The sequence below is a fragment of the Ambystoma mexicanum genome, chromosome 9 (assembly GCF_040938575.1).
Source record: "Ambystoma mexicanum isolate Mex_15411 chromosome 9, UKY_AmexF1_1, whole genome shotgun sequence".
Taxonomy (NCBI): Eukaryota; Metazoa; Chordata; class Amphibia; order Caudata; family Ambystomatidae; genus Ambystoma; species Ambystoma mexicanum.
Window position 1 is genome coordinate 250444561 of NC_090931.1, and position 26973 is coordinate 250471533.

General features: G+C 47.4%; 1 protein-coding gene across 3 annotated transcripts in view; it reads right to left on the minus strand.

The window, feature by feature from the left end:
• PKNOX2 (PBX/knotted 1 homeobox 2) overlaps nt 1–26973 on the minus strand; it is a 1892972-nt gene that overhangs the window by 655290 nt on the left and 1210709 nt on the right. For all 3 annotated transcript variants that reach the window (XM_069614552.1, XM_069614551.1, XM_069614553.1), the window contains exon 8: nt 10097–10216. In XM_069614552.1, coding sequence (XP_069470653.1) covers nt 10097–10216 — 120 coding nt within the window. The remainder of the gene's footprint in view (nt 1–10096; nt 10217–26973) is intronic.

The window sequence follows — 26973 nt, forward strand, 5'->3', positions numbered from 1 at the left end:
AAGCTTCCTTCCTCACTTGTAAACAGCCCCTGGAAACCCAGGAACCGGAAACAAAATCTCTTGCCCCTGAAAGTCTGCCTCCTAAGGAGCAGAGGGGGGGTAGGAGAAACAAAAGACCCAAACAGACTCAGTTTGAGGAGGAGGTACAGATCTTCCAATTTGAGGGAGAGGGATCCTCAGAGGATCCTGGGAAAAGGATCTTCTCCTTCAGAGAGGGGGGAACTCCTCCCAAAGAAAAATGGTTCCCTAGGGATGCAAATCCAGACTGGGGAGATGTGGAGACTGAGCTACCGCCGCCCACCATCTCATCCCAGAACAGCAAGAAAATCCCCTGGTTCAAACCCATCCTGGTGACTGCCTCCAAAAAGGGGGGGGCGGCCCGGAACCGGAGCCAGGGGAACCCACAATAGCTCTGATCTCCAGTTGCCAACTTTTTCTTTCAGATTCCCAAGGCTCTCCACAGAATTCTGCCCAAATCTCTTCGCTAGCGATGTCCAAAACCAGAAAGTTAGCCCACCAGTTGTCCAAAAATGTGCATTATCTGTGCCCCCTTGAGGAGAAGGAGGGAAGATACTATGCCCCGGTAGAAGTACAGGGGCAGGGTACAATTTTGGCACTGGTGGACACTGGATCTCAAGCCACCCTTCTGTCCAGAAGGGCCTTTGATGAACTGAATGCAGGAAGGGGAGAGAATTACCAAATTCCTCTCACCTCTCTTCCTGGACAACTGCAGAACTTTGACGGGAAGGAAATTCCCGTTGAGGAGACTGCAGACTTGGACATTAAGATCGGGCGACACAAGTTGAAACACCCGGTCATAGTAGTGACTCCAGAGGGCACCCCTTGTTTACTAGGGAATGACCTCCTGAGAAGGTTGTCACCCCTAATAGATTGTGTCAACAAGGTCCTCTGGACCCAGACTAGCCGACCCATAAAATTAAAACAGAGTGTCAACCATGTTAGTTTAAACGGCACCTGCCACATGGTTGAACAAAAATCTGACCAAGTAGAATTTCACTTCCAGAATAGCCAAATTCCAGACGTGACAGTAATAGCAGTAGGACAACAGACTGGTGATGGAGGGTCCTCTCTATTTCTGAAAATCAACCTTCCTTCCAGTCTAAAGTGGTACTCCACGCTGGAAGGAAACACTCTGAGATTCTTTACTAATCCACAATCAGAAACTCCCACTCCTATAGTCCAGAAAGATGTGAAATCAGCTCAGAGCCTGGCTGATATTCAGCAAATTGGAGAGCAGTTGTTCATCCCTGTCCAATTAAATGATGGGAAGGACTCTGCTCTCGCTCGAGTGTGTGTGAACAACGGTAAGAGCTTCATCAGCGAAGCCATGTTCCGCCAACTCTCAAAAGATCCAGCCATTCCCACATTCAAACTGATAGACAAATGGGAAATGGACCTGGAAGCGCCTAATTCCAAACATCTCCTGCCAAGCAGGTGTATGCTCAAAATCTTGGCAACAAGAGCATAGTCCACAATTGTTGGGTCGTGCGAGACGTCCCTGCCGCCTTTTACTTAGGCAGTGACATTCTCAATCGCTTTGCCATTAGTTTGGACCTAATAAACTTCAAAGCTTGGTCCCGATTAGCGGATAATCCCATGGGCTTTGATGATCCAGAAAAAGCATTTAGGTCAGCTCAATTGCTACCTTATGCAGTTGAAATTCAGATCAAAGAGGAAGTCACCATCCCAGAAAGGACCCGACAATTCTCCCTGGAAGTGAAAGTTAAAAGAGGACAATATCTGCAAAACCCTGATGCTTACATACATCTAAATGCTTCTCTCCAACTGCAAGGGTTAGGGGTAAACCCAACTCAATTAGTCGACATAGAACATGACACCATTCCAATAGAGGTGGATAACAGCGACTTAAAGAGTATTACTCTAGCCGCAGGCACCATTATTGGAATGGCGGTTGATGACCGACATTTTTCCATAGATTTAGGTAATGAACTGTTAGGGCCAATCCCCAAGGACTGCTTTGACAGTGACAGTGATGACAATACAACACCAGACAGGATTTTTACCCGGCATGGGGGGAACTTCCTGGTGTACACTTCTTGCCCTTATGGTAAGGAAGATGTGACTTGTGACTTCAGGAGGGATGAGGTGATTTTCCAGGTCCATGAGGGCTGCCTTTCCCACCTGAAGCCTCCAGTCCAAATCAGCACTCTGACCAGGGACTTCTCCACCCAGCTGGAGGAGGCCGCTGAGATAGCCAAACCAGAAGTCTTTCCAGGCATCAGGCAGATGGTGGAAGAGAGAGTCAACCTAGCTGATGCCTGTGTGACTCTGGAACAAAAGCAAAAGTTGAAACAAGTTTTCTTGGGTTTCCAAGATCTCTTTGCGGTAGACTCATATGACTGTGGCCGCACCGACATCCACACAACAACAATCCCCACGGACCCTGGCATGACTCCTGTGTTTGTGAAGCAATATCGCTTGCCTCTCGCATCAATGGAGTCCCTTACTGAAATAATTAAGAACCTTGAGTCCCGGGGAATAATCTGTCCAGTCCACAGCACCTTCAATAATCCGGTGCTGGGAATATTGAAGCCAAACGGCCAGTGGAGACTCTGCGCTGACCTTAGGGAGCTCAACAAACGGGTCCATACTTCCCGATGGCCTCTGCCCTACATTGACCAAGGGCTGGCCCAGATTCAGGGGTCACAGGTATTCACTGCAATAGACCTGACCAATGGATACTGGACTGTGCCTGTCAGTAGGGAGGACCAATACAAGCTGGCTTTTACCTTTGGGGGCCAGCAATACACATGGACCCGGACTCCCTTCGGATACCTCAACTCCGGCAATGAATTCAACATTTTCCTACATAAGGCCATGTCCGACATGGGTGCGAGGGGTAACCTGGCTTATGTAGATGATGTCCTCATCAAAAGTTCATCTGTGGAGGAACACATAGCGGAGATCCGTTATGTTCTGACGCAGTTGAGGGCCGCCGGAGCAAAACTTTCCTTTCAGAAAGCACAGTGGTGTAGAACCCGGGTTAATTTCTTGGGGCATGAGATTACTGCTCAGGGCCTCTGTCCCCAGGAAAAGAAAGTGGAAGCACTTCAGAAACTGAAAGACCCCACAACTCTGCGGGAACTAAGGAGCCTCCTTGGACTGACTAATTACAGCAGAAAGTTCATTGAGGGCTACGCAGAGATCACCAGACCCCTGATTCATCTCCTGAAGGGGGGGGTCAAGTGGGAATGGGGTCCAGAACAAGCCGAGGCAGTAAAACAACTCAAAAGAAGCCTCTCACAAGCGCCTTGCCTAGCTTACCCTGTCAGAAACAAGGAGTTCTTCCTGGAGACGGGGTTCTCTAATACGTGCTTGACGGCGGTATTATACCAAAAGCATGACAAGGTCAATAAAGTTATCTCCTATGCGAGCAAAACTTTATCCTCTGTGGAGGAAAAATTCAACGATTGTGAGAAGGCACTCCTGGCAACGGTGTGGGCATTGAAGAATTACCGCCCGTTTATCCAGGGGGAACACATCATAGTGGAGACTCCACAACAGCCTCTGCAATATCTCCAAAGTGATAGAATCCGGGCCGGAAATGTGAGTAATTCCCGAATTACTTCCTGGATTCTGTCAATGCAAGGCTTTCCTGTGGAGGTCAGATATGGCCAAAACAAGAAGAGTCCCCTCGTGCAAGGTCTGGCTGACTTGCATGATTGTGCCAGAGAAAACTGTCTCGAGGACGAAAGTCTAAAAATAAAGGACAACATGGAGGCATACCTTAATTCCCCCCACAAAGTCTTTGAAGAGGACAAGTGTGAGGGAATGCCCACTGTCTATGTGGATGGATGCTCTTACCAGGTTGACAACAACGGGGAGAAAGAACTGGTGGCCGGCGTAGGGAATGCATGGGTGAATGAGTCCCCAGAACCCTCCGCTGGATACAAAATTGGTCCCCGAAGTAGTCAGGTGGCAGAATTGATGGCTGTGCATCAGGCCATCCTCACTGCTGTCCAGCATCAACTCCACGAACTGGTCATAATCACAGATTCGGATTATGTACGGAACGGGTTCGTGGAGCACCTGGTTAATTGGAAAACCAGAGGCATGTTATGTGCTAACAACAAACCCTTGAAACATGGGAAGTTGATCCAAAACATTGATGATCTGGTCACCTCGAATGAGATGACCATCTATTGGAAAAAGATCAAGGGTCATTCCAAAGTAGAGGGACCAGACAAAACTGGAAATGACTTAGCTGATCAGCTGGCCAAAACCGGGGCCATCCAAGGGGATCTAATTGAGATTGAGTCCCTGTTGGGGGAAATCCAGGTCACTGCTATCACTAGGTCCCAGACAAATGCTCACAACGACCTTTCAATTGCACAATGGAGTGAGGAGACCCCTGATGCTGATTTAATTACAGCTCAGAAAGGGGATCCAATAATTGGTAATTTTTACCAGCACATTGAGGACCCTGAGAACTTTCCCCTGACGGATACCGATTATATTGGGAAAGAGGACCTAAGAGTGTTGATGAAATGTCCAAAAATGTTCCGAATCCAAGACGGTTTACTGGTAAGGAAATCCAAAGCTGGCCACGATCAGTGGGTGGTTCCTACCTCATTCCGAAGCCTGATGTTAAGTCACGCCCATGATGCGGCCACCGCCGGTCATAGGGGGTTTCACACAACATTGGAAATCTTAAGAGAGGTTGCATAGTGGCAACACATGGGCCAGGACCTCAACCAATACTTGAAGGGGTGTCTTGTGTGTGCACAATTTCAGCCATCATCCCTCACGCACCGTGCGCCTCTCCAAAAGAGGGGGATGACACTGCCATGGTCAGATTTACAAATCGACTTTGTAGGCCCCGTGATTCGCTCTGCTAGGGGGAAAAAGTACATGTTGACTGTGACATGCTTGTTTACCAAGTGGGTGGAATGTCTCCCAGCCCCAAATTGCAAGGCAGAAACAGCAGCTGCCCTGATGATTAACCACATCTTTTCCCGTTTTGGTCTACCTCAAAGGATTGAGTCAGACAGAGGTAGCCACTTCACCAGTGAAGTAATGACAAAGATGTGGGAAATACTGGGGGTCAAGAGAAAGCTACACATTGCTTACAGGCCAGCTTCTTCTGGGGCAGTAGAGAGATATAACCGAACCATTGTGAGCATATTAAAGAAGTTTGTGGCAGATTCTGGGCCAAGTTGGGATATCCGATTACCTCTGGTCCTAATGGCCATCAGATCTACCCCTTCATCTGCAACCAAAATGTCACCATTTGAGTTGATGACTGGGCGCAAGATGGTGCTTCCTCAGCATTTGCTCTACAGGACCCAAGAGCAGACACTGATAAATGCCTCCACAACTCATGAGTATGTGGAGAATTTAAGGAAACACCTTCAACATGCTTTTGCTTATGCTCAGCGGAATCTAGAAAGATCAGCTGATAGCATGAAGACCCACTATGACCTGAAAACTTCCAGGAAGGAATATCAGGTGGGGGACCGGGTCTATCTATACAACTTCCAAAGAAACCAGGCAAAACAGCGAAAATGTTTGCCTACATGGAAGGGACCCTTTGAGATTATAGACAAAATCTCCCCTGTGGCCTACAAGATCCGCATCCCCAAAGGCGGTTTGGCAGAGGGGGAAGACAAGTGGGTCCACATAAACCAGTTGAAGTGTTGCCATCCCAGGCACACTCTGCAACAACTGGAGGAATCCTCTGGAATCCTAGAGGGTACTGTCTCAGATTAATTCAGTTCTAACTTAAAAGATCCTACATATAGCCTATCAAATTCTGTGTTTCTCAAGTTTATGTGTTCCTGTCTCTTAATTTAAAAAAATGTGCATGTGCATATCTGTTGAGTTCTAAAATTCATATGCCACCCCACTATATCAATGGTGGGGGAAAAATGTCTATGAATAGGTATTGCCGCTCTTCCTTTGTCGTCCTAGGAGAAAGAAAACCTGGAGACGGGCCAAGGAGGACGATCCGGAGACCGGGAGCAGAGACGCGGGGGGCCCAGAGTACCGCCCAATCTTCCCATCAGGACCGGCGAGGAGAACCGATCGATCCGACCGGATGGAGAAAAAGATGCTGAACTGTGCCATCTATTGGAAGAAGATGAGGAAACATCCCAGGTCTTGCAAGTCCCATTAGTGAAATAGAATGGCCATCGCAAGAGGGGGGCTTGTGGGATGTTTTTACCCATGCATCCGAGCCCTACCTCAAAACTGTGCAGTACTGACATGGAAAACATCATGATGGCCAAAGCTTCCCAGAAAATGCACAGGGAAATGCATGAAGAATAGGCTGCCACTCATTTTTGCCGATGTTATGGGCACAGAAGGACACTGCCTAAAACCACCATTGGACTACCCACACAGTAGTCTGAAACCATTGGGAATGGCAATGCTGATTGCCAAAAGCAAACCCATAACTGTTGGGAATTCATTTTCTTAAATCCCAAAAAGGGGTGCAGTACCAGTACTCACCACTATCAGAAAGCCGGCGTTTTAAAACAACACCAGATTTTACTTTTTTGTAGAAAACTGAATAAATGAACCCAAAACATGCCAAAGAAAGACTTACTGAGAGGTGGATACAATGTAAAGTTATATTCTGAAGTGACTTGAAGGTTTATAACAAGACTGGCTGAGCTGTGGATTTCAGCAGTTTAAGTAAATTTGGACTGAAAGACACTAAAAATCTAAATGTTTAAAAGAAATGAGTGACCTACTTTTGAATGTCACATAGGCTGCAATTGTTTAAATGTCATAGTTTTAAACTTAGAATCAGCATTCTAGCTGCATATGTAAAAAATTGTTAGTTATTTGAATGCAGAAAACTGGGGAACAGAAATGACATGTGGCTAAAAACTGGCTTAAAGAGATTCCAATTTTGCCTGGCAACTACCCCCACTAGGAGTGAAACTTGATTCACAAGTAACTTCCCAGGCCTGGCTGTTTCCTGCTGGCCACACTAAGGATATGCCATCTCTCTGATAATTGAATTAAGGTGAGCCCCCACAGAATACAGGAGCTCTGAACAATGCAACCCCCTTCACCCAGGCAGATGGTTTATTGCAGATGTCGTAAAACAGCTTCCTCTTGGCAGAAGCTGGGAGGGGCAGGGTCTCTGAGCTTGGCAGAAACTGGAAAGACTGGTTTCTGTACCATGTGACCTGAAAAGACACATCCCTGTAGCCAGAATATGGTTTTAGAAAAAGATGAATAACTCATAGTACGGACTTGTCATAATTATTTAAATGATGCCATAATTCTTGTGATTTTTCGGTGCACATTTGAAGACGTGTTAGGACCAGGTGGTATGTTCAGGGGGGTTTTAGCGGAAAAGAGGATATTACTCAAAATGTATGCATGTTAAAAATCTGACACTTCATCACTTAATGTCCATACCCCTTGCGCACATGTGTATAAATTTGGGTTAATGTCCGATATTGCGAAACCAGTTAAAAAGTGCAAATGTCGCCATTTCTGAATGCAAGCTCCCAGGAAGAGCAGATTTGGACAGGGTATACCTCCTGTGATATGTGAAGGGTGCATGTAATTTTAAACAAATGTGTACCTGTGCAAATATGTTTTTTGAGCAAATATAGATTGTGTGTAAAGTTGACAGGGGTGGGTTCTCTGTACCATAAACAGACCTCATCATGATGACACTTCATTTCATTCCCCCAATCAAGTGGAAGTGGATGAAGTGGCCAATGACAAGGGGAGAGGGGTAAGGCCTAGGAAGCTACCCTCTCCACCCATTTTCAAAACACATAAAAGCAGACAGACAGGACAGATAGGGACATTCATTTCCATCTGCTGCGGGACGCTCTGCCGGAAAATCCATACTTTACCTCCATCAATCTCTAGAGAAAGCTGTGCAGAAAGATCCAGACTTTAAATCCATCAATCTCCAGAATCCAGAGAGAGAGCAGACCCAGACCAGACCGCTGTTAGCAGAACCAGAGAGAGCTGACCCAGATCACTGTGAAGTGCAGAGACCAGACCAGAGTCCAGTCTAAAACCTGACCAGATTCGTGGCGAGGCCCATCTAATTCAAGAATATAGTGTGAGTACCTAGCAAGACTGTGCAGAACCAATCTCTTAGTTAAAATAATATAATTCAATCCTATTTTAATCTAAGTAGAACTGTCTCCTAACTGTCACCTGTCATTTGTAAAGCTGTCACCTGTCATTTTCTAGTTGCAGGCTGCACTTGTCACTTTGAATTTTAACATTCCAATTCCGAAAAACTACCTTTATTGAATCGCTCATATCTCCGTAACCGTTTGTGCTAGAGACTTGCAGTAACTTTCCTCAGAAAGCTTAGAATCGTGGCTTTCCTACGAACCTAGAACCGCATTCCTACCCCCGATACTTTTGCCGCAATCGCGAAAAACGCACTCGCGAATTTGCCGCGATTTGCAATATTTCTCAACGTGTGAAAACAGCAGTTTTCTTGCTTTCAGTTGCCAAAAATTCGTTTAACCTGCTAATTACTCCTAGATCCTTGCTAAAGTGAGCCTGGACTAATATTAACTAGATTTCACTCACCCTGAACCTTTAGAGGGAATTAAAAGCATTTTAGCATATTTTTTCACTTCATTGCCAGCACATATAAAAGCATTTTGGGCCTGTGTTTCAAACTTCTGTAGGCTAAACTTGCTGGGGTGAACTGAATTACATTTGATTGCATTTCTGAGAACTGTGTGCTTTCCTTCAATTTCCTTGCATTGCATAAAGGGGGGAGGGGATTGCCAGAGAAAAGTGATTACATTGTTTTGTTGAAATCATATTGAGTATTTTTTGTATTGCATTTTCATTCAACATTACATCCATCTGAACTTATATAAAGCATTCTCTACCACCTTCTTCTTCTGTTCCTATTCACAAGTGTGCTAGTGCCAGATTTTCCGTTGTTAATCTTTATCATATCAGATTAAGTGTGATATTCAATTATTAAATTATTATAAAGTGTGATATATATATATATTGTTTAAATTATCAAATAAACCTTTTAACTTGCAAAACAGAACTACTTCTTGGCTCAGTGGGGTCAGGGGGATTCTAAGAGAGGGGTGTTATATAGGGGTAGTCATCCAGAATGCATGAACTGGACATAAAGATATATCAATAAGGGTTTCCATTCAGTATCCCAGACTAGGCATTGACTTAGCTGTAGTGTTGAATTGAATTCTCTTACACAGCCCCTACGCGCACTCGTGTGCGTCTCAGGGGCTGACAGTTCAATTTAGAAAGACCTCTTGGAGTGGCCTGTCTAAATCGGTCATTTAATAAAATGATTTTTAAAAATCGTTTTATTCATTTAGTACCACCAAATAATACGTTTGTGAAAGTGTACACATATATTTCAGGGGAACATCAAAAACGACTTTACTGCCGCCTTTGACAATATTATTGTATAAAGATATAGGTTAATACACTTCAACATTAGTTTCTTACAAATAATATAAACTATGGCCCTGATTCATGGAGTGTTTTCCCATGGGGTTTTGCCATTATAAAACGCTTCTATGAATTAGTCCCTATATATTTCAAGGTGGCCACTTAAACCTCAATATAAAATTGTGAGCTAACAGAAATATATCATGTAATAATGCACAAGTGTCCGTATTATAAAAATTAACACGTCTGATCTTAAAATCATGAGCTAACAGAACTAATCATGAGATTATATGCAGGTGTCCATATTATAAAAAGTAAAAAGTCTGATATTAAAATCATCAGATAAAAGAAGCATATCATACGATCATACACTGATGTCCATATTATAAAAAAGTAACCAGTCTGATCTTAAAATCATGAGATAAAAGAAGCATATCATGAGATCATAAGGAGGTTTCGTTGTTATAAAATATAATTAGTCTGGTCTTGAAATCATCAGATAACAGACACATATCATAAGATCATACACAGGTGTCCATATTACAAGAAGTAACCAGCCTGATCTAAAAAAGAAACATGAGCACACAGATCCATATCATGAGATCATGTTCAGGAATTCACTTCATGATAAATAAGCATTCTCATCTTAAAGCTGGTTATGGGGGCAGTCACACCTTACCAGATTCGGAATGGTTCTCATTTTGTCTTCATCAGAAACATGACAGGCTGCATCAACCTTGGCAGGTCTTGCTCCTGAAACCTTTTGTGAGACCTTAACCAGCCAAGCACTGTCACTAGCCTAAGGAAGCAAAATAAATACTTAGCAGACATGATGACACAATGAAAATAAAAGCGTTCAGCCAGAATTTCACTTGTAGCAATGGTTAGGACAAGTTGTCAAAAACAAAAGCTATGCACACGTTTAGCATGATCTTGGTTTGAATTGTTAGATATCATTCAAGACATCTATACATAGATATAGATAGTATTCAACTATGGGAACTAATATTATAGTGCTAAACTATTAATATAATGTAATTTCCTACAATAAATGTGTATCTTCCTTCCTTCTAGAGCCCTTCGCTCAGCTACCTCCAACTCTCAGGGGGTCGGATGCTTCTTCAAGTAGAGAGTGGGGGATAAATCTCTCTCCTCTTCAGGCATCTCCCTCAAGAATGGCCTCCTTGCCCCTCTCAGATTTGAGCCGGACCACCTGAAGTCCCGGAAGTGGCTCAAGACCTTCCTTTTCGCCTCTGCCTTCTCTCACTCGCTTCCTTGCTAACTTACCTGTCTGCTGCACTGACTGGTTGCATGGTAGCCTCAGAGCCTCATATGGGCCCCTCCATGACCAGTCCTCCTTGCACTGCCCCCTGGCCTACCGCACACTCAGGGGCTGCAACTGTGACCCCTACAGCTCCCCTGCCTTTTTGCCTCCTTGCACTTACCCAGAGACGCGCTGCACTGGCTGCACTTACACTTAGCCTGCTGCAATGATTGCACTTCCCCCACCCTCTCCATTGCACTTGATCCTCTCCCTTCCACCTGCACTTCTTGTGTCGCACTTGCACGATCTGAATGACACAACGCCTAGTAAGATCATTTGTCTTGTCCTCCGTTTGTCTTCCTAACTTGTCTTGTGGCGCCTAGAAACACTTGTGTAGAGGTGTGTGGTAAATGCCACATCATATCATATCTATTTAATATTGCGGTTGTTAGAAAGAAACACGTTAATTATTATACAGTTATAATTGACCAGCATACCTACAACTAATTAAATATTGAAACATATCTCTCTGCTTGCTTTATCATATAGTTCTCAAAAAATATACTCATAAACTCGTTCATTTTCATTGCAAGTGACAATAATTGACTTCGCGTTTTCAGGGGTTACATTGTATTACAAATACAAACAATGTCACTCCTGTATTGTGTTAATTGCTCTTTTATAACAATGTATTGACAGTGCAATATGAACTTCCAGTGGGAAGCTTATTAGACAATTTTAAAAAAGATCTTTCCTTTACCATCTCAGACAGAGCTTCAGTTACCTTTTAGGGAGAGGAAGTCATAGAATTCCATGACTAAAAAAATTAAAGACAGTCAATTTACTGGAAGCAAAAACAAAATCCAATATTTAAAATTCCAGGCCTTAATGACTTCTACGACAGAAATGGAAATCATCAGTTAGTTAAGAACACACAGTACAAGCTCTTTATCAACAAGAACACTTTATTAGCTGGTACTTGTCATTTCTGGTAATCGAAGCGTTCCAATTAATGAAATGCCAGACGAGTTTAATGCCATATATAAAAATATTTCATTTTATAACGCTACATTATCTTAGCACTGAGATAACAGTTGATATTATTATCCCACCGTGTGGTACTCCTTTTATCAACCGCAGAAAGATGAAAGGCTAAGCTGGCTTTAGCTGGACTCATATGTGCATCAGCAGGCTGCCAATAGATGTCAGAACGAGTGCTGAGCTCACTGTGCTATCTGACCAGTACCGAAGTTCTGGATGGCAGAGAGCTGGTAAACAGAGCAGGAGGCCAGGAAGCTCTGTAATCTGGACTTTTGCTGTCTGTCATCTGGAATACTGACATTTGATTATCCAGTAATGCACAGGTATCTAGGCGCTAGTTTCATTGAATTGTGGAAGTGCAGGTTTTTTATAACGTGCTCAATCTTTTTCAAGCACAGATCCGGGATTCGAACCTGTGTCCGCTCAGCGTGGCCTTGCTTCCAAGACCTGTGTGTTGTCACAGAGCTAGCTTCCTGGATAGCACAGCTCTAACTACAGTTAGAAGCTTCCAGTCTTCTGTTGTTTAAGTTTGAGAACCACATGGAAGAGCAAGTGGCAGTTGGATTTATGAAAGCCTGAATCTGGCCACAGGAAGGAGCCAAGTGTCTTCATTCAAGGACATTGAAAATATCATCAGCCTGCTTAGGAATGTTAGGGGCTCCAGAAGGGAAAGTCGTATATTATATTGGTATTAGCCCAGACCTGAGATGTGTTCATCCATTCATGACACACTTTGATATTTTGTTTCATTGATACGTGTTGCTGCCAGGCCAGCCTACTACACATGTATGAATACACTCATCTTTTTAATCCAGAAAAAGTGAAAGTCTCGATTTCCTCTATGCAATTCTCATACATGTTGGCAGCATGAATGACTTGCAGGTAAGGGCAAAGTGCTTACTAAAAATGTTGATAATCAAAGTAGACAATCTCAACATATGCACCCGGAAAGTGTGTGGGTCTTTTTGGTCTATGGAAAATCCAACGTAAAAAGCATCTTTTATCTACATTCCTTTTCTTCATCAAAATTGGCATGAGTCTCAGGATGTGGCCCGGTCCCTTTTATGCAGAAAAATTTGAACTTTTAAGGACAATGGGCCTCATTACAACTCTGGCGGCCATGGAATGAACGGTGCCGGTAAGGGACCAGCACAGTTCATACCGGGCGGCCACATTACGAGTTCTGCAGCGGGTCCCGCTCTGTACGGCTGGCCAGACTAGACGTGGAGACCGGGACACGCTAGCAGAACAGGGTGCTAACAACAGGCCCATCATTAAAGGGCCCGTTGCTAGCACCCTCCCCATTCCCATTGAGCCCTATAGGCGCTCAATGGGAATGGGGATGTACCGGGTCCGGGTCCCACGAAAGGGAATTACCAGTCCCCCCGTTTTGCGGGACCCGGACCTGGACCCGAGTTTGGGGGTAGCCATGCCGCTAAAAACGGTATGGCTAGCTCCAAACTCGTAATGAGGCCCAATGTCAAATGTTACAGATCAAAACGTGTTTTCGTTTCCTTATGGAGCCTGCCATGTGGACTTAACTATACTGCTGCTACTGTGCTAGAGTAATAATTGTCTTATAGCTATGTCCAGTAGGTTCGGAAATGGTTCCTGGGTGCTTCGTCATTTAAGATGTGTTAACCGCATACACGTTCTCTGCATAGTTCAGGGGGAAAGGTGTGACCTTTTCTTATGGCATAATGCTGGCTGATCATCTTTTATGATACATCAAGATGTGGGGGATTGTGTGGGGAATTATTAATCATTGTACAAACTGTAGCACATGTGAAAAGGTCACCTGCTCGACCCTGGTATTGACAGTGTGGTGGCCATAGGGAATGGGTGCCACACAGAGCTAGGGAATGCTGGACCCAAAAGAGCTAAGGTGGGAATCCCCAGACCACCCTTTCCCCTGGCTGAGCTAGGGAACTGTCCCATGGAATCTCACGAAGATCCTGTGAATGTCTATGGTGAGAGTTTACCATATTAGGCCCTTAGGGGCCGTTCTACCTGTCCTTCCCTACCCTCAGGGCAGTGGCTTCTTCTTGATAACCAAAGCGTACAGCCTCATATCCAAAAGGTACCTGACCCTTTAAGGGATCCAAGCTGCAGCAGCACTCAGGGACAAACAGACCCTGCAGGGATACAATGCTCCTCTCAGTAATGGTGTCGAGTAGAGAGAGGGTGCTTTTGATACCTTTTTCTCTGGCAGCACTGCTGGAGAAAAATACATTTCAAAGCGGAATGTCTTTTACTTGTACTCCTGCAACAATGCTGTTGAGGTAACAACACAAACAGAATAACCAGCCAACACATTCCAATGTACTGTCACAGATACAATTTATATCCAGACAATGGGCCTCATTACGAGGCTGGCAGTAGCCATGCCTGTAATACAGGCACGGCTGCCGCCGGTATTTTATTTTTTCCGGCGCCCACAAATGGGCAATTACCGGGTCATTACTGCCTTGCCGGACCCGGTATTTGCCCATTCCTGGGCGCTGGGAAAAATGCTTTCCCATTCCCATTTGAGCCCCATAGGGCTCAATGGGAATGGGGAAGCCGGATGCACTGTCACCGTTATGAACGTTCGCGGGTGCCACTCTGCCTGCCAGGTCCGACCTGGCGGGCAGAAAGGCACCCGCGAGCACAACTTGTAGTTTGCCGGTCCGGGAACTACGGTACCGGCAAGCTTACCGGTACCGTAGTTCCCGGACCGGCAAACTTGTAATGAGGCCCAATGACTGAGAACTAAGCTGATGCTTTATATTTTCAATGATTTGAACTAGCATCATATGAGTTACACAATGGCAATGGCAATTCTCCTGTGATGAACACTCTGGCCCTCATTACGAGTTCAGAAGTAACCATGCCGCTATTGGCGGCATGGCTGCCGCCGAAATCGCGTCGGGGTCCGGGTCCTCGGAATGAGGACTTACCGGGCCATTCCGAGTTCGGAAGGCCCGGTAATTCCTCCCTCCAAGGACCCGGACACGGTCCTTCCCCATTCCCATTTCAGCCCCCATAGGGCTGAATGGGAATGGGAGAGGGAGCTAACAACGGGCCATTACGAGATGGCCCGATGTTTGCTCCCTTTTCCCCTCGCGGGACCCGGTAAGCATGCCTGGTTTTCCCAGGCGTGCTTACCGTGTCCCGCGAGGGGAACTCGTAATGCAGCGGTACGGAGTGAACGGCGCCGGCACCTTTTACAGGCCGTTCACTCTGTACCGCCAGGGTCGTAATGAGGCCCTCTGTGTCACAGAAAGACTCCCCAGACTCACACATGGGATTACCAAGTACTGTTACACACATCAGCTGCTGAACAGAGGGATATAAAGGGAAGAGGACCCCTCACTGCAGTTTGCTGGCGGAGAGGAACATCTATCACACAGCCAGGCACCGTGTTAAAACCAAAATGTCCAGAGGCCATGATGTTCCCTTAGGCCAGGGCCCCCACAGACCACCTGACCCAAGGCACATGGGGTAATCCGAGACCAAGCCAGTCCAATCCACCCAGGTGGAGCAGGTTGCCTTTGGCCTCCTCCTAGTGAAGGGGGAAAGCAGGAGATTAATGTTGTGCTAGCCAGTTACCATCAGTGAGTTGTTGGAGTAAGAGAAGTGTTTGGAGGAGTGTGGTAGGCTAGCCACATACTATGAAGGAGGGTGGTCGCAGTAACTAGTTGGAGGCTGGGAGGTGGAGGTTTCTTTGGCAGTAGAAGAGGAGGGCTACCATCTAATAAGGATTATTTTAAGGAGGGGCAATGTTAACTGTGTGGAGGGGCTTATTAGAGGGAGAATGTTTGTTCTGAGGAGGATTACCACCTACGAAAGAGTTACCATCTGAGATGAGGGTCTCTGGACAGTGAGTACGAGAGACAGATACTAGGAAGTAGCTGGCAGGAGGTACAACTTGCTAGGCGGTGAAGCTTGTCACCCTGATCCAGGTACGAAGGGTGGCGAGCTGACTACTCTCATAACCCAGTACATAGGGAGGGCACAGAGGCCAGCCTGGTCCTGAGCAGATATCTGAGGAACTTGGAGGCACGCATCAGTACAACCTTACAGAGGATGTATACTGGGCCCTCACAGAAGGGAGTGAACCCTGGTGACCAGACTCAAAAAGCAGAGAGTTTCTGAGGAATGAGATCAGCAGTCCATGTGCCCCTTCCCTCGAGTCTCATGATCAGATGAACTAGGCAGCCATCTTGAAAATGCAGCAGATGACTGGACATTATGCAGAGTGCCGAACCACCAATCCAAGGAGCATCCAGAAATCTTCAGACCACCAAGGTGGAAAAGGCCATGGACCACACTTCCCTGAAGAAGGTAAAAGAACCCCAAACCCCACAACCAGAAGATAAAGGCCAGGGTGGTTGTTCCATCTTCTGGTTTTAGACTGAAGCCCGGGCACCAGGTCCCTCGGCAGAGGCTTGGTAAATGATCCTTATTATTACAGTAAATGCCATACTTGCATGCTAACTCCCTAGGGTAAATTCTGGAGTCTAACAAACAGAAGAAGGAAGACCTGTTTTTTACAAACACTGTAGTCTCTGGAACTCTGATGCACAGACAGAGAGAGAGAGAGACATAGAAGGAGAACCCAAACCAGACTTATGAGAAATTTGTACTAGAGGAATTATTGTGTGACCTCAAGTTCCTTCTGAAATGTATTCCTGGTTGTGGAGAAGACAACATCCCAAATATCCTGTCGTTATACTAAGCGTTTTCATTGCACCTTTCACTTTCATTGTAACACTAACCCCACATTGTTTCCCCATTCCAAATATTCATGAATTCCATATCGCCACTTAGCACACATGTTGTGTTGGTTTAATATAATAAAACACATTGGGCCGCATTATGAGTATGCCAGTCCGGTAACAACGGTTCCGGTAAGCTACCGGCACTGTTGTTACCAGACCAGCACACTCCGAGTTCTGCGTGCAGGTGACTTTCCGCCTGCCAGGTCTGACCTGATGGGCGGAAAGGCATTCGCTCGCAGACTTTAACGGATGCACCGGCACTGTTGCACGCAGTGCCGGTGTATCCGTATTCCCCACTCCCATTGAGTCCTATGGGACTCGAATGGGAATGGGGAGTCACTTCATCCGGCACTACAGGGACTGCCAGTGATTCCCCATTGCCAGGCAAAGGAAAAAAACACAACTCCGTTTTACCGGCACGGCTACCGGCGGGGTCATAATGACCCCCAGTGAAACTCAAAAGCCTGGCCTATTTTGTGTCCACTGCCTGTCACACACATGAACATTGTGCTGCTGATTCCAAAACGAGACAGTTTCATGTATATGTGGTTTACATGATCTTGCAATTTGGAGGCTGCATGTATCACAAGGTTCAATAGTTTGCCAGGAAAGTTCAGATGCCTCCATGTAGGAACTTCGCACCATTGCAAGTGTAAGTTTGCACAATATTAGCACTCAAACAAAAAATGAACTAGTGCAAATAGGTATTCTTTCAATGTATTTTTGCACCACTTTTATCTTGACTCTAACTGCTCTCTGGCCGGCTCCATCTACTGCCGGCTGCAGCGTTCTCCTCCACTGACTTGACCTGCTTCTCCTCTTACGGACCGCTGCACCTCCACCTCTGCACCTGCTGCTCCAGCTGCTCTCTGGCCGGCTCCATCTACTGCGGACTGCAGCGTTCTCCTCCACCGACTTGGCCTGCTTCTCCTTTTATGGACCACCATGCCTCCGCTTCTGCCCCTGCTGCTCCAGCTACTCTATGTCCGGCTCCATCTGCTGCGGGCTTCAGTGATCTCCACCACCCTCATAAACTGTGGGCTGCTGAGTCCCCCACTACTGCCTTGTGCAGCCCCTACAGTTCCTGTGCCCACTCCCCCTCACTTGTTACTACACCCAAAGTCCCCACTGACTGCAACCTTCCTCCAGCCACCTACTCCTGGGCCCACTCTTCTCCCCCTGTCGGGGGCACTTCCGCCACTGCCTGCCACGGTCCACAGTGGTTTCTTTGGCTATTGGTCCTTCCACTGCGAGCAACAGTGACCACTACTACCGCCATCAACTGTGGCCGCCATAAACCTCTTCCCTGCTGCCGCTGACCTAAGCTACTCTTCTGCCCTCTTCTCCTGTAGCTTTCTCCTGCACCCTCCTCCACTGCAGCTCTGTTGACCTACTGGCCCACCCCATCTGCTACGATTTACTGCTATCTTCGCCACTGCCATCTACTGCTGGCTACTGTGCCCCACACCACTGCCAACTCCTTTTGACCAGCCACACTGCAGCTCCTCTATCTCACTCCACCTGACTGATCTGACTCTCCAGCTGCCTCCAATGACTGCCATTCGCCACAGTTCGAGACCCTCTCTTTACCATCTGTGATCTCTCCTACTACTGGCTAAGCCCTCCCCCCATCGCCCCTTATCAGAGTGTCTCCTCCACCAGCCCATAGTACTACTGCTTTCAGTGCTTGTCCCCTACCTACACCTCCTTCCTCCCCCCTTCTCCTCCCTCACCCACCGCTCTCCTTCTTAAGCATACTCCCTCTAGCTGCCTCTCGTCCCTTGACCTATTCTTATCATTCTCCTTGTTATGCATCCTTCACTCTCTCAATACCGCCACACTCCCCCCTCCCCTCACCCTTTTCCCCCTCACAATACTCTACATTCTTCTAATGGCCATCTCCTCTCTCAATCTTCCCCCCTCCTCCCACACCCATTCTATCCCTCTCCTCAAGACCTCATCCCAACGCCGCAACCTTATCTATCCTCATCTCACTAACACCTCCAATGCCATTGACGTCGCCCTCTGGAACACCAGGGCAATCTGTAACAAAACCTCTGCTGTCCTTGACCTTTCCTACGCCTCAACCTCCAATTTTTCTGCATCACTGAAACCTGGATCCCTCCTCACAACACCTCTGTTCCTGACTCCCTCACCTCCTCCTCTTCCTCCTTTGAACATGTCCCCCATTCTTCGAGCTGCGCAGGTGGTCTTGGCCTCCTCTTTTGCCACCACTTCACCTCCTCTCCATCCCCTACTTCTCTACCTACTTTCCCTTGATTTGAATTCATGTTCAAAATCTTTCATTCTCCTCATGCTGTCTCATTCCCAATCATCTACCATCCCCCTGGCCCAGTCTGCCTGCTCCTTTTATGAGGACATTGACCATCTCCTCAGCCTCATTTCCCCCAGCTCCACTCCTCTACTTGTACTTGGCGACTTTAATCTCCATCTCTCTTCCAACCTTCCCTCCTCTCCTCTCTTCTCCATTCTTGACTCCTACCTCGTCTCTCCCCTCCCCTCCTACTCACCAATCTGGCTCTACTATTGATCTCATCTTTACTTCCTCCCTCATTGCCTACCGCCATATCCTCGCTTCCTGTAACGCTCACCTGATTCCCACAGAGAGGCTGACCCGAACTGGACTGCTACCGTTTCTTCTATCGTGAGGCGCAGGGCCCGGAAGATGCTCTGGACGGGGCCTCCGAATTTTGATTGCCTGGCTTGTAGAGTAAGTTTTCTGCAGGTGGAAGAAAAGGGATTGATTACCAGCTGGGGTGGATGTGTTCCCACCAATCTCCCGTTTCTCATTCTTCTTGACCCCCAACTTGGTTTCTGCGAGCTCTCACTTTAGGTATTGTAAAGATGAGCTCTTCATCCTGCTTCAGGTGCAGGGGTGTGTAGGATCCAGTTACGTCACTGGATGAGAAATAGTTGCGGACACTGTGTCCTTTCATCTCTCCTGCGGTAGCCGTAAGTATGAGTGTCTTTTCTCCACAGGAGCCGGGGCCCAGAAACCTAAAGCAGGTAAGTCTCTTGGTGAGTATTTGTTCTCTGTGCTTAGTTAGTGCTTACCATGTATTCCTCTTATGCAGGTGCTGGGATGTAGCTGGCGTCGTGGCCGCGGTGGAGGAAGGTAAGTGAAAGAAAAGCGACTGCTTACTTCTAATGATTGTCTTTTTCTGCTTACAGGTGCCGAGATGCTGCCGGCGACACAGCTGCTGTCGCGCGTGATGAAGCACGTAAGTAAGTGGAAGAAATGTGGCCGCTTTAGAGCGGGCACCTCTAATGACTGTCTTTTTCTGTCTTTCAGGTGCCGAGATGCTGCCGGCGTCGTGGCCGCGGTGGAGTTCGGCGAGGCCACGGATGGGTAAGGCAAGGCGGCGCGGCTGCGAGCATTTGAGAGCGCTGCTAATCTTGTACCTTTCCTTTGCAGGATCGTCGGAGGTAGAATTGCTGAGGCCGGATTCCCGTATTTATAATTGTTAAAGCTCTCCTTTTCTTTTATTGGCTGTTTGCAGGTGTTCCGGGTGCTGGCGGGCGTGTCAGGAGCCAGGATGCAGGAGCCGACTCGGTGAGCGTCCTGCTGCTGATGCAGAATAACGCGAAGCACGTGTATTCCATCGGGCGTGGTTTAAATAGCAGAGAAGTGCTTCAGGTGTGTGTTCTTCCACCGGCCCCACCCAGGTAAGAAAAGAGTTCTTGAATAGAGGAAATAGCTCCTCCCAGCCCTGATGGCTGCCGACTTCAGCCAGACTGGATTGTTCTGGGTAAGTATGCAGCATGGTCTGCCTCAGGTAAGTCCACCCGAGTATTATTACACAGTTTATCAATATGAGCCCGGCGCCTATGGCGCCGGGACTGAAGTCCTTTATGAGCCTGGCGCCAAAGGCTCCAGGACACGGTCCAAAGGGCCCCTGTAGGGGTCTGCTGGGTCCGGAGATGTGGAAGAAGGGTCTGCTTCCGGGGGCGCTGGGCCAGTCCTGGCTCCTCGGGAGTTATGCTCATGACAGCACCACCCCTCAAGGCCCCTCCCAAAATTGTCTTCCCCGGGGGTTTTGGTTTATCCGGAAAGGTTCGGTGAAATTTCTTGATTAGACGAGGAGCATGGACGTGGTCATAGGGTTCCCATGACCTCTCTTGAGGCCCGTAACCCTTCCAGTCAATCAGGTAGAACAGCTTTGATCTGATGATCTTAGAGTCCAAAATGTTTTTAATCTCAAATTCAGGTTCTCCATTCACTTGAATTGGTTCTGGAGGTTTGGTTAGTCTGGTTCCAGATTGCATGGGTTTCAAAAGCGATATGTGAAAAACAGGATGTATTCGCATATGAGCTTGCAATCCTAGTTTAACGGCCACTGGGTTTATTATGGCCGTAACTGGATATGGCCCCAGATATTTGGGATTAAAAGTGCGAGGTCCTTTGAGTGATAAGTGTTTGGTGGACAACCAGACCTGGTCCCCAATCTGGTATTGAGGGGCCTCGCTTCGGTGTTGATCTGCTCCTCTCTTGTACCTTTCTTTAGCTTGTTGTTAATGTGCAGCAGCTTCTTTGAAGGCTTTGGTAATAGCAGTGTGTAACTGATCCACGGCGGGTGTTCCAAGATCTTGAGGTGGATCGAGGTTGGAAGTTCGAGGATGAATTCCATGCAAAGTGTAGAAGGGGCTTTGCCCGGTTCCAGAGTGAACGGAATTATTGTATGCATACTCAGCTATCCAAAGGATGTCCTTCCAGTTGCTCTCTGACTGTTGTAGCATGCATCGTAAATGTTGTTCGAGTGTCTGGTTAGTTCTTTCAGTTTGACCATCGGTCTGGCGGTGATGGCTGGTTGAGAGTCTTACATCGAGTTGAGCCAATTGACAGCAACTACGCCAAAAATGGGAAATAAACTGGCTTCCTCTATCTGAGATTAGTACCGATGGGAATCCGTGCAACCGGACAATGTTTTCAAGGAATTCTCTGGCTAGTACCGAAGCTGAGGGTAAGCCTTTTAACGGAATGAAGTGGACCATCTTGGAAAACAAATCCACAATAACGAGAATAGTGTTGTACCCGGAGCAGGAGGGTAAGTCTGTGATAAAATCCATAGAAAGGGTGTGCCAGGGAGACGGTGGAATGTCTAATGGTTGGAGAAGACCAGCTGGTCTTTTCTTTTGACCCTTGTTTTGAGCGCACACACCACAGGACATCACAAATTCTTTTATGTCTTTTCTCCACGAAGGCCACCAGAATTGTCTTCTCACTTTCTCTTCTGTTTTGGCAATGCCAGGGTGGCCCTCTATCAATGAATCGTGATAGCAGGAGATTACTTGCCTTTGCAAATCGGCGTGTGGTAGGAATAATCGTCCTCGGAAATAAGGCAAGTCATTGTTTAAAGTGAAATCCATTCCTTTTTGTAGCCAGTTCTGCAAGTCTGTTGGGTTCAGAAATTGTTTAACTTTTGCCTCAATGTCCTCGATGGATTGTGAAGAAATCAGGCCCAAGATCCTTTGTTCAGGAATTATTGGTACAGGCTCTGGGTTGACAATGGTGTCTCCCATTCCAATCCGGGAAAGAGCATCTGCTTTGCCATTTTTGCTGCCGGGGCGGTAAGTGATCACAAAGTCAAATTCGGCAAAGAACAGGGCCCACCGGAGCTATCGAGAGGATTGAGCCTTGGCGGTTTTCAGATACTGTAAATTCCGATGATCGGTGATCACCATGATGGTATGTCTGGGCCCAAGGAGATAATGACGCCAGGCCTTAAAGGCGGATTTAATAGCTAACAGTTCCTTGTCTGTGATGGCGTAGTTAACCTCAGGCGCCGAGAAAGTTCGAGACCAGAACGCCACGGGATGTAATTGGTTAGTCTCTGGGTCTCTTTGTGAGAGGACCGCTCCCATTGCTAAGCTGGATGCGTCGGTTTCGACGATATAAGGGAGATCTGGGCGTGGGTGCTTCAGTATTGGCGCAGAAGTAAACTTGGCTTTTAGCTCTTGGAAGGCTTGTTCAGCTTCTTCAGACCACTCAAAACGTTTATTCTTTCTTAAGAGAGCCGTGATGGGTTGTACCACTTGTGAAAACTCCGGAATGAATCTGCGATAAAAATTGGCAAAGCCTAACATGCTCTGAACGCCTTTTACAGAAGTAGGTGATGGCCATTTGAGAATAGCGTCCACCTTTCTCGAGTCCATGTGGACTCCTTTGTGTGTCAGGATAAAACCCAGAAATTCCACTTCAGTGGCATGGAAAACACATTTTTCAAGTTTGGCAAATAGTTTGTGTTGGCAAAGTTTTTCAAGTACTGTTCTAACATGATTTCGGTGATCTGCTTCCGAAGAGGAGTAAACAAGAATGTCATCTATGTAGACGACAACACAGATGTCAATGAGCTCCCTGAGGACATCATTCATAAAATATTGGAGGGCAGCCGGTGCATTACATAGTCCGAAAGGCATCACTTGGTACTCAAATAACCCATATTTAGTGCGAAACGCCGTCTTCCATTCATCGCCTTCCTTGATCCGTACCAAGTGATAAGCCCCCCGTAGGTCTAGTTTTGTATATATGCAAGCATCCTTCACCTGGTCAAGGAGTTCTGGGATCAGAGGGAAAGGGTATCTGTTTTTTACCGTTATCTGATTCAGAGCGCGGTAGTCTATACAGGTTCTGAGGTCACCTTCTTTTTTTGGCACGAAGAACAGAGCCGAGGATGCAGGGGACTTCGATGGACGAATAAAACCATTGGCCAAGTACTGGTCCAGGTACTGTCGCAGGTGAAGGTTCTCGGGCTCGGTAAGGGCGTAGATCCTGCCGCAAGGAGGAGTTGCACCGGGTAGTAGATCTATCTGGCAATCGTATGACCTGTGGGGCGGTAAGGTGTTAGCCTGTTCCTTTTGGAAAACATCTTGAAACTCTCGATACTCTAGCGGTAATTGCAAACTGTCGGCCGTTACTGACGCTAGGCCAATGTCTGATCGTAGATAGCAGGTTTGTGCACACTCTGGGAACGTTATCGTCTTTGCTCGCCAATCAATCTGAGGATTGTGTTTTTCCAACCAAGGGATTCCCAGAATTATTTGAAATTGCGGAGCCTTGATGACGTCGAACACTATTACCTCCCGATGCCCGTCTTGGCCTAGTAATGTCACTTCAGTAGTGGTATGGGTTACCGGCCCGGAGGCGATCTCAGTCCCATCCACAGTGGTGATGACATCTTTAACAGCTTTTGGGCAAAGAGGTAGGTTCATCCTGGAAGCCAACTCGCGGTCCACATAATTTCCTATAGCTCCACTGTCCACGTATGCCTTAATTGCATGCAATCTTTCTGGCTGCTTTGGATTTACGAGGACCATTGGCATAATGAAGTGCGAGGTCAAAGAACTGGTTTTTAAGCTCAGCAAGCGGACCTCTACGCTTGTTGGGCAAGGTTGTTTCCCGTCTCAGACTTTTCGGAATTCTTGTCGGAAGCTCCTACGGTCTTCTTAGGTGGTTTTACAGGGCAGTCTCGAAGGAAATCTCCCGAGTTCCCACAATAGAGACACAGTTGCATTTGCCGTCTTCTGTTGTCACGCTCTTTCTGGGTTAAGGGGCCCTTTACAACCCCAATCTGCATAGATTCGGTGCCATCGACACTTTTGGAGTTGCTCTGAGTCTTAGTGAAGATTCGGGTTTCAAACCTGGATTGATCCGCCTTCCTGTTTTGAAGCCTGCGATCTAATTGGACCACCAAATCAATATAATACGAACAGTCCTGAGGTGGATTTACGACCTGGGCCAGGACGTCTTTGAGTTCGCCGCGTAGACCTCGGTGAAATAGCGTGATTCTTTTCTCCTCGGGCCATCCAGTTTCCACAACTAACCTATTGAAGGATGCAATGTAGGCTAAGAGATCCTGGTTGCCCTGTCGTAGGGAAAGGAGTTCATTGTCCAGGGCCTGCCCCTGGGAATGCCTTGCAAAAAGTCTTTCCATACTCGTCTGGAAGGCTTGGAAATTCCGAAGGATTGGATCATCTTGTGTAACCAGTGGAATTGACCAATCGGCGGCACTGCCGCTAAGATACGAAAGTACAAATGCTACCTTGGTCTGGTCATTCGGGAAGGCCGTGGGCCTGCAGAGAAAGTGCAATCGGCATTGATATATGAACACTGCAAATCTTTTAGGGTCTCCAGCAAAACGTTCAGGTGGTGCCAGTGGCACATTTCCAGGTAGGTTGATTTGAACGGGATTGGTTGAAGTAACTGGGGTAAAATTCCCCCCTGGATTGGGTAGAGGGGTTTGCCCCGCTTGGCTCTGTAATAACTGTCTGGCAAGATCGTCAGTTCTCCTGAGGGCGTTCGTCTCTTGGCGAGCAGCATGAGCTTCAGCCCTTAATTCCCCCAGTAGCTGGGCCAGTTGATCTGTATCAGAAGTTTCCATAGCGCCTGGGTAGGAGATTATTGGTAGGCTTCGCGTTCTGTAACGCTCACCTGATTCCCACAGAGACGCTGACCCGAACTGGACTGCTACCGTTTCTTCTATCGTGAGGTGCAGGGCCCGGAAGATGCTCTGGACGGGGCCTCCGAATTTGGATTGCCTGGCTTGTAGAGTAAGTTTTCTGCAGGTGGAAGAAAAGGGATTGATTACCAGCTGGGGTGGATATGTGTTCCCACCAATCTCCCATTTCTCACTCTTCTTGACCCCCAACTTGGTTTCTGCGAGCTCTCACCTTAGGTATTGTAAAGATGAGCTCTCCATCCTGCTTCAGGTGCAGGGGTGCGTAGGATCCAGTTACGTCACTGGATGAGAAATAGTTGCGGACACTGTGTCCTTTCGTCTCTCCTGCGGTAGCCGTAAGTATGAGTGTCTTTTCTCCACAGGAGCAGGGACCCAGAAACCTAAAGCAGGTAAGTCTCTTGGTGAGTATTTGTTCTCCGTGCTTAGTTAGTGCTCACCATGTATTCCTCTTATGCAGGTGCTGGGATGTAGCTGGCGTCGTGGCCGCGGTGGAGGAAGGTAAGTGAAAGGAAAGCGACTGCTTACTTCTAATGATTGTCTTTTTCTGCTTACAGGTGCCGAGATGCTGACGGCGACACAGCCGCTGTCGCGCGTGATGAAGCACGTAAGTAAGTGGAAGAAATGTGGCCGCTTTAGAGCGGGCACCTCTAATGACTGTCTTTTTCTGTCTTTCAGGTGCCGAGATGCTGCCGGCGTCGTGGCCGCGGTGGAGTTCGGCGAGGCCACGGATGGGTAAGGCAAGGCGGCGTGGCTGCGAGCGTTTGAGAGCGCTGCTAATCTTGTACCTTTCCTTTGCAGGATCGTCGGAGGTAGGATTGCTGAGGCCGGATTCCGGTAAGTATAATTTCTAATGCTCGCCTTCTCTTTTCTTGTCTGTTTGCAGGGGTTCCGGGTGCTGGCGGGCGTGTCAGGAGCCAGGATGCAGGAGCCGACTCGGTGAGCGTCCTGCTGCTGATGCAGAATAACGCGAAGCACGTGTATTCCATCGGGCGTGGTTTAAATAGCAGAGAAGTGCTTCAGGTGTGTGTTCTTCCACCGGCCCCACCCAGGTAAGAAAAGAGTTCCTGAATAGAGGAAATAGTTCCTCCCAGCCCTGATGGCTGGGGACTTCAGCCAGACTGGATTGTTCTGGGTAAGTATGCAGCATGGTCTGCCTCAGGTAAGTCCACCCAAGCATTATTACACAGTTTATCAATATGAGCCCGACGCCTATGGCGCCGGGACTGAAGTCCTTTATGAGCCTGGCGCCAAAGGCGCCAGGACACGGTCCAAAGGGCCCCTGTAGGGGTCAGCTGGGTCCGGAAATGTGGAAGAAGGGTCTGCTTCCGGGGGTGCTAGGCCAGTCCTGGCTCCTCGGGAGTAGTGCTCATGACACTTCCCACCTACCTATCTGATCACTCTCTACTTTCATTTTCCCTTTCCCCTCCCTCCTCTCTACTCCTCCATCCTCTACCTCTTTCCTCCGGCGTGACCTACGCGGCTTTAACCCCTCTCTATTTCTTACATCCGTCTCCTCTTCCCTCCCAACTCCCACTTCTCCTCTCTCTCCACCTCTGATGCCTCCTCCATCTTAACTTCCTCTCTCTCTTCTACTCTTGATCTTCTCTACCCTCTCTCATCATTTCGCCCCTCTCATCGAACTGCTCAACCCTGGCTTTCTTCTCTTCTTTCCTCTATGTGCCGCCTCCTCAGACACGTTGAACATCAATGGCTCAAACACCCAACCCCCTCTAACCAATCTGCATACTTCTCCTATCATACCCTCTACGACTCATGCCTCAACTCTGCTAAATGAACTGCTTCTCTGACCTTCTCCAGTCTCATTCCTCTAACCCTCGCCGCATTTTTCAAACCTTAGCCCGACTTCTCTCTCCATCTACCCCTGATCCCTCCATTGCCTCTTCACTCACTGCTACTGATCTTGCCTCCTCCTTTTCTAATAAAGTCCTCAATCTCTGTCGAACTATCCTCCCCTCCCCCTCCTACTCTCCTCCTTCTCCTCCTCCTTCTC